Source organism: Opisthocomus hoazin, chromosome 15 (genome assembly GCF_030867145.1).
Source record: "Opisthocomus hoazin isolate bOpiHoa1 chromosome 15, bOpiHoa1.hap1, whole genome shotgun sequence".
In the NCBI taxonomy this organism is placed as follows: Eukaryota; Metazoa; Chordata; class Aves; order Opisthocomiformes; family Opisthocomidae; genus Opisthocomus; species Opisthocomus hoazin.
In genome coordinates this window covers 13,845,259-13,852,554 of record NC_134428.1, presented here as the reverse complement: position 1 = coordinate 13,852,554, position 7,296 = coordinate 13,845,259, and the positions used below count along the sequence as shown (strand labels likewise).

General features: G+C 60.6%; 1 protein-coding gene across 2 annotated transcripts; it reads right to left on the bottom strand.

Moving 5' to 3' along the window:
• Window positions 1-676: 676 nt before the first annotated feature.
• IGFALS (insulin like growth factor binding protein acid labile subunit) lies at window positions 677-3,759 on the bottom strand. Of its 2 annotated transcripts, none has more exons than XM_075436918.1 (2): window positions 3,704-3,759; window positions 677-3,113 (listed from the first exon to the last, which is right to left on the bottom strand). In XM_075436918.1, the coding sequence occupies exons 1-2, from the start codon at window positions 3,717-3,719 to the stop codon at window positions 1,300-1,302; spliced, it is 1,830 nt and encodes a 609-aa protein (XP_075293033.1). In that variant the 5' UTR covers window positions 3,720-3,759; the 3' UTR covers window positions 677-1,299. The 2 variants fall into 2 exon arrangements, with proteins under 2 accessions (XP_075293033.1, XP_075293034.1); XM_075436919.1 differs by having other exon boundaries at window positions 677-3,110; window positions 3,704-3,757.
• Between the last annotated feature and the right edge of the window lie 3,537 nt (window positions 3,760-7,296).

Genomic DNA, 7,296 nt, shown 5'->3' with positions numbered 1-7,296 from the left:
CTCCTGGGTGGTTCCTGCCTCATTGTTCCGAGTGTCCTTTTCCCTTGAACCTCCCTCCATGGCCCCAGAGCTGCTGCTCCCGTGGGACCTGCCCTGCTCTTGCAGGCTCGAGTTAACCTGGGGAAGCAAATGAAGGTGGTGTCCTTGCATCTTATCTCCCTCCCTCCTGGACTCTGAGCCTCTCCTGCCTGTGTGACCTCTCTACACTCACGCTCGCCCTTGCAGCACTGGTTTGGGGATGCAGGGGCAAATTGCAGATTTCTACTAGCCAGACTGGACTATAGCTGGCAGCTGTCACTTGGAGGAGAGCAGGAGCAGCATCTGCCCCTGCCCACGCTGCGCCTGCAGCGAGGACTCGCACCTGACCAGGTTTTCCCATGTGCAGCTTCCCTGGAAAATTTTGTCTGACCTTTGATCACTTATCTGGGATTTGGAGAGCTGGGCAGCAGGGCTGGAGTCTGACCAGACTGTTGGCTGCTGCGGGGTGGCCGGTCACCTCTCACTCCCTCCCTGGGCACCTGCCACCCACCTGGAGCTCACTGAAAACTTGCTGCAAACTCCTCCGGCACCCTGGGGAGCCTGTGCTCCTCACCCTGTGCAAGCCCTGAGGAGCTCCCCTAAGAAACCCCAGCCAGCTGCAGCACGTGCTTTGGAAAAAACATACTTACAAGATGGGTTGCGATAGCTCCAAAGGTTTATTTGTCTGCTGCGATTTATCAGGTAAAGTGACATGTGTGGCTTTCTGCACCCTGCCTATTCCTGCTAGTGCAAGGAATGATTAAAGCAAGTTGTCTGCCCCCTGCCCTAAACTCAGAGGGGGCTTTTAGGCTCTTGGCTTCTCCATGGCAGGAAGATGCTTTGCTTTCTCCCACTGATGAGTCCTGGCCCCGGCAGGGATGCTGCTCGCCACGAGGAGGGCTCCGGGCTGGGGGTGCAGCTTTCCCTGTCCCGGAGACTCAGAGGTGCTCGTGTTCCTGACAGGAGCCGGGAGCAACCATGCTAACCCAGGGGCTGCTGTTTAAATATTACAGGGCTGAAATATTTCAGTCTGAAGCCAGCAAAGCCCATCTAGGAAGCTGGTGCCCACCTCCCCCTGCCAGCGGCCGGCATCATGGTCCAGCATCGTGTGGGCACGGCTCCTTGCTGCTGCCCTGGGGAGCTGGCAGCAGCAAAGCTGGGCTAAACTGGGGTGGCCGCAGAGCCAGAGCTCCTGCTGCTGCCCCAGGGAGCCCAGGATGGGGCTGGGGAGAAGGCAGGTGAGGGTCCGTGGTGCATCCCCCCAGGAAGGGCTGATGTGCATCAGCAGTGAGCAAAGCTGTCCTCAGTGGTGTCGCGGAGGTCCAGGCCTGCCACGGCCGGGGGGTGGAGGCAGGTGAGGTTGTTGTAGGTGTAGACAGGGACGTGGGCATCGTCCCCCTCGGCCACAGACTGCACAAAGCGCGGGACCACCACGGGGTGCTGCAGGGAGAAGTCCCGCAGGCCCTTTAGGGAGCAGTTGCAATGCCAGTTGTTGCCCCCAAGCCACAGCTGCTCCAGGGCGAAGGAGGCACACAGGAAGCCCACTGAGAAGGTCTCCAGTGAGTTGTTCCTCAGGTTGAGGTACCGCAGGTTGGCCAGAGGGGAGATGACTGTGTTGTCCAGCGTCTCCAGCTGGTTATGGGAGAGGTCAAGCCAGAACAGTCTCTGAAGCGGGCTGAAGGTGTCCTGGGAGATCTCCAGGAGCTGGTTGGAGGAGAGGAAGAGGTACTCCAGGTTGCCTAGGCCCACAAAGAGCTGGGGTGAGAGATGGCTCAGCCTGTTGTGCTTCAGGTCGAGCTCCAGCAGCTCATGCAGTTCGCTGAAGCTTTGGTCTTCAATGACGGAGATTGCGTTGTGCTGCAAGAAGAGCCGCCGCAGGCTGGAGAGGCTGGAGAAGGTGTTTGCCCGGATCCTGCCAAGGCAACTGTGCTCCAGGTGGAGGCTGTGCAACTTGGTGACCCCCTTGAAGACATAGTCAGCGAGGACCTTGATGCAGTTTGCAGACAAGTGCATCACCGCTACGTTGTACAGCCCCAGGAATGCCCCAACCCTGATGTCTTGTAGCTGGTTGTTGTTGAGGCTGAGGACCTCCAGCTGGCCCAGCCCGTCGAAGGTCCTTTCTGCCAGGCTCCGGATCCTGTTGTGCCCCAGCTGCAGCTCCTCCAGGAACTGGAGGTCTTTGAAAGTCCTGGGCCTCAGGCTGTTGATGGAGTTGGTGGACAAGCGTAGGACATGCAGGCTCAGGAGGCCCAGAAATGTGTCCTCGAACAGCGAGACGAGCCGGTTGTGGGAGAGATCCAGCCACCGGAGGGACTTCATGCCCATGAAGGCACGGGGCGCGATGGCATTGATCTGGTTGTGGTTCAGATACAGCTTTTGTAGCTTCTGCAGCTTGACGAAGATGTTGATCTTGATGCCCTTGAGCGCGTTACCGCTCAGGTCCAGCTCCTTCAGCTCAGTAAGGCTGCAGAAGAGCTGGTGCTGGAGGTAGGGGAGCTTGTTCCCAGCCAGGATCAGCTCCCTCAAGTTGGGCAAGTCATGGAAGACCTTGTCGGGCAGGACCACAAGTGAGTTCCAGCCCAGGTTCAGATACCAGAGGTTGGAGAGCCCAGCGAACAGTCCTTCCTCCACCTTACTGAAATAGTTGTTGTTAAGGCTGAGGGACACAAGGTTCTGGGTGTGCAGAAAGGTGTGGGGAGCCAAGTGCTTGAGGCGGTTGCGTTCAAGGTGGAGGTGGTAAAGGTTCCGCAGGCCGTGGAAGGCGTGCTGCTCCACGGCAGCCAGCTGGCTGCTCTGCAGGTCCAGAAAGTCCAGCGCCGAGAGGTTCCTGAAGGCAGCGGCCGGCAGCAGGGTGAAGTTATTGCCGTCCAGCCAAAGGGCTTTGGCATGGGGGGGGACGTCCTGCGGCAGGTGCGTCAGGTTGCGGGCGCTGCAGAAGACGTTGAGCTCCTCACTGTAGTCATCCAAGCTGCAGGCACAAGGGCTGGGGCAGCGTGGGGGGTCCACGTCCCCCTGGTCCTTCAGGCTGTCCCCCCCGGGGGGCTGGGAGGCTGTGGCCAGCAACAGGGCCAGGGGGAGCAGGAGGGTGACGCCTGCTGAGGGGCACGAAGGAAAGGGGACACCATCAGCGTGGGGCCATGGCTGCTCTAGGAGACCCCCCCTGGGTGTCTGCGCTGCTGGGGGCAGGGGGTGGGTGGGTGGAGGGGTCAGTCCCAGCCTGTCACACACGCTGGGCAGCTGCAGGAGGTTTTGGAGGCTGGATCAGCCTGTGGGAGAGGGCATGGGATTGCCGCCTGCTCCTGCCACAGCGCAGACCCCTCGGGTGCCTGGACCCCCCAAAATTCACCTCTATATTGCAGCAGCAGCTTCTCCCTTTTGTGGGGAAAGGCCCTCAACCCCCTCCCCTCCTTCCTCCCCAGTGACCCCCGCCATGAACTTGCTCTTCCTCGGAGCAGAGGGGTCTTGGTGTTGCAGCCCCTGCCTGTCACTGCAGCCTCTGTCCAGGTCTGTGGGTGCCTGCAAGCACCCCAGGTGGCACGAGGGCTCCAAAATGTCTTATTAGCAGTGGAGAGGGCAGAAAAGCTAAGGGTCACTTGAGCACCAAGCCCCAGCAGAGTTTTGGTGTCTCCCCTCACCCCCCTGCCCTGCCTGTTCCTCCCAGGACGGGCAGGTTCCCCTGCCTTACCTTTGCCTGTGCTCATGGTGGCGGGCAGGGCAGTGCTCCCTCTCCGCTCTCCGGCCCCACGGACTGCGCAGGGATGGATGGAGCAACCACCTTGACGCCTGTCCAGCCGCCCGCCCGGCCAGGCTTAACCCCACCGCTGCTGGGGCGGGATGTGGGCTCAGCTCCTGGGACAGCGTGGCCCGGGGCGAGCGTCACCAGGACGAGCTCCTCGCTTCTCCCCCCTGGTCTGTAACTGCTTTTATTGCAGCTCGGGGAGGAGGACAGGCGGGGAGGGTGGTCCTGCTGGAGATGGGGTTTGCGTGGGCAGCAAGCGTGGAGGGATGGATGGAGCAGCCTCATGGGGTGCCCCCCGGCCGTGCCCTGGGCTCCTGGAGATCCCCAAGCAGCAGCGCTGACCCTTCCCTTCGTGCCTGCCCTGCTCTGCTGGGGATGCCCTGGGGTGGGCCCTGGCAGCGGGACCTGAGAAACACACATGGGGCTTGCAGCTTCCGTGTCGCGCAGGGGGTTAGAGGGGTGGGGGTTACCCTTACCGGGAGACGGGCTGAAATGCCCGAGGTTTGATGGGGATATGAGTGGGAAATGAGTTGGAAAATGAGGAAAAAGCTCTTCTCAGTGTGGCACTAGAAGCCTGGGGGCTGAACCTGCAGCCCCTCGTGTGTGGAGGTGACGGTGGGAGCACCGCATGCTGCTCGGCTCGGTGCTGTTTTGCCCCAGGGGAATTAGAGAGCAAAGGCTGGGTCCCACCAACGAGGCGACGGCTGTGAGGGTCCCCTGGCTGTCAGCTCCTCTGGCAGCCCCGTGTACGGTGGGATGATGGTGGGTGATGCTCTGGGGCTGGCCCATGGTGCTCGCTGCCTGGCAGCTCACCAGAACCACCCCGGGGAGGCTGGTGACCTCGTTCTGTGTCCCAGGTTGTTTCCCCACCAGCGTCCAACATGGCTTCTGCAGAATCTTTTACCAGTTTCCAGGAAAGAAAAAAAATAAATAAATAAAAAGCCACTTCTCCCTAAGCGAGAGGAGCCCCATGAGCCAGCAGCGGCTGGATGGAAAAGCCATGGCTAACCCGCCCCGATGTCCTGGTAGCCCTGTTCCTCCTTGAAGACACACCAAGACAAAGCACGACTGTGCGCGTGGGAAGAGGCAGCGGAGCAAGATGGCCAGGCTCCAGCCTTGGAACCCAACTTTCCCACAAGCACTGCTTTCTCCCTTTCTTTTTGGCCACGAGCTGTGCTCTCCTCCCCCTTTATTTTTAATCCTCTTTTCCGGGAAATTATAGATCAGAGGGGAGAAATGAGAGATGGAGATACAGGCACCCACTAATAGGCGCTAAGCACATATTGACACAAGGTGTAATCAATCTGGAAGCTAAAAAGAGCTGAACCAGCAAGGGCTGGCCAGCCAAAACCCACAAAACCTCTTCGGGAAGTTTAAACGAGCCCTACCTGTGCCTGGGAGCGGGTTTATCCCTGCCTCCAACAGCACCTCTTTCAGGGAAAATAAAGAGGGTAAATAAGCAAATCCCTGCCCAGCGCGGCTCCGGTACGGGGAGGATCTAGACCTGTCTCCAGACCCGTCTCCACCTTTAAACCTCCTTGAGGGCATCTCCTCCAGTCGTGTCCCACCGCCTGTGGCAGGGGATGCTGGGACCCCGCAGCACTGCTGGTCCCTCCAGAGTCACCGGGAGTCCGACCTCATGTCTGCCTGGTGTACAGCGGCACCACAGCCGCCGCGGGGACCTCATTTTAAGTCCCCACCATGGAAGTCCTCCTCCCACTGCGGCCCCAGCCAGCGTGAACCTCCCCAGCCGATCCCCCCATCGTTCCAGCTCCGCAGCTAATCTCCCCAGCTGGGACCAAAGTCTGAGCTGCCCCACCTGGTTGCCATGGAGAAGGCTGTAATGGTATTAGGAAAAGCAGCAAAATCATAAAAAAAAAGTGCTTTTAAACCTATTTAAACTCTAAGGAATCATTACCTTCCTCAGCAGCCCTCCCGTGCCTACTGGTCCCTCCCCAGGGAGCTCCCCTCGCCCCGTCCCTTTGTGTGGGTGAGTGCTGCTGGCTGTCCCTGGGTTCTGTCCCCAGCATCTTGGGCTGGCCGAGCTGGGGAGGGACTGGTGCTGGTGGCCCTGCCAGGTCTGCTGGAGCTGGTGAGGCTGGTGGGACGCCAGGAGCAACCTGGTCCATGGGCCAGCAGGGACAGCACCGACCAAGCTTGAGCCCTGGGGAGGGGTGCGACATGGGTGATGCTGCCACAGCTGTGTTAGGAAGTATTTTTAGCAAATCTTGACAAATATTGTCCCCGTCTGGAGGAGAGCATCTTGCATTGCCAGGGCAACCAGCGCTGCTGCTCCTCATCCCGAACCAAAAATATGAGAGCTCTGATGCTGCCAACCGAGAGAGCTGGGACGGGTGACATTGGCATCCCAGAGCTTGTGCCACTCTCTTGGGGACACCTGCAGGGACCAAGCTCCCTCCTGGAGAGAGATGGACTTTGCCCGGTGCTCGTTGGCCGCTCACATTTCTAGTCATCCTGGTCCCTACCTATTGTGCTGCATCATTTTTCACTCAAAAAGTCACAAGTTACTGGGGATGGGGACCTGGCAAGTGGTGGCACAGGGTTTTGGCAGTTGCTGGCCAAGGTCCCCATCGCATCTCCGAGTGTTGGCTCACGCCCTGCTGCGGCTGCAGCAGGCTCCTGCGGGAAATTGGGAAAGGCGGCCAGTGTGCTGGCGGCTCTTGGGGCTGCTAACTACCACGCTGGTGTTCCGCATGGCCACATGACACTGTGTCACCTCCACCAGGCTGGCCGGGCTGGTTGGACCAGGAGAGGCAAGGACATCCCTGAGCCATGGCTGGAGGCACAGATGGGAAAATTCCCAAACCCTGAGTTATCGGGGAAGAGAGGAGTGCCTGGCAGTGGGGGGTCAGGTGGGAGCATGATGGAGGGGCCGCACGCCTTCCTCCTGCCAGAGGTTGCGTGGCCACAACCCCCCATGCTGCCTGCTGCCGGGGTCTCTCTGCCTGTCCTGTCCCAGCCCTCCTTCTCAGCGCTGCAGAGAACCAGCAGGAGATGCTGATGGGGTGACAAATGGGACACGAGGCGGCAATGGGCGCTTGCAGCCCAGCAAACCCATCATCTCCTGGCATGGCCGGCCGGTGAAGGGAGGTGATGCTCTTCCTCGGCTCTCAGGAGACCCCGCCGGAGCACACGTCCAGCTCTGGGGTCCCAGCACAAGGGCAGACCTGGACCTGTCTGGAGGGGACCACGGAAACGGTCAGGGGGCTGGAAGAGCCTCTCCTGAGGAGGAAGGCTGGGAGGGTCGGGGTCCTTGGGCCTGGAGAAGACCTTCCCGCAGCCTTTCAGGAGAGCAAGGCGTTTTTGTAGGAGCGACGGAGAGAACCTTTCCGCCCGGCGGGACCGGGCTGGGGGCCGCGCGGCCTCCCGCCGCCAGGGGGCGCTGCCGCCCCGCCGCCTTCCCCCGGAAGCGCGCCTTGCCCTGGAAATGGGACGCGGCTGCACGTGACTGGGCCCATCCCGGGGCACCGGCTGCTTCCTCGGCAGCGCGGGCGCAGGTCCCGCCACTCCCAGCTCCC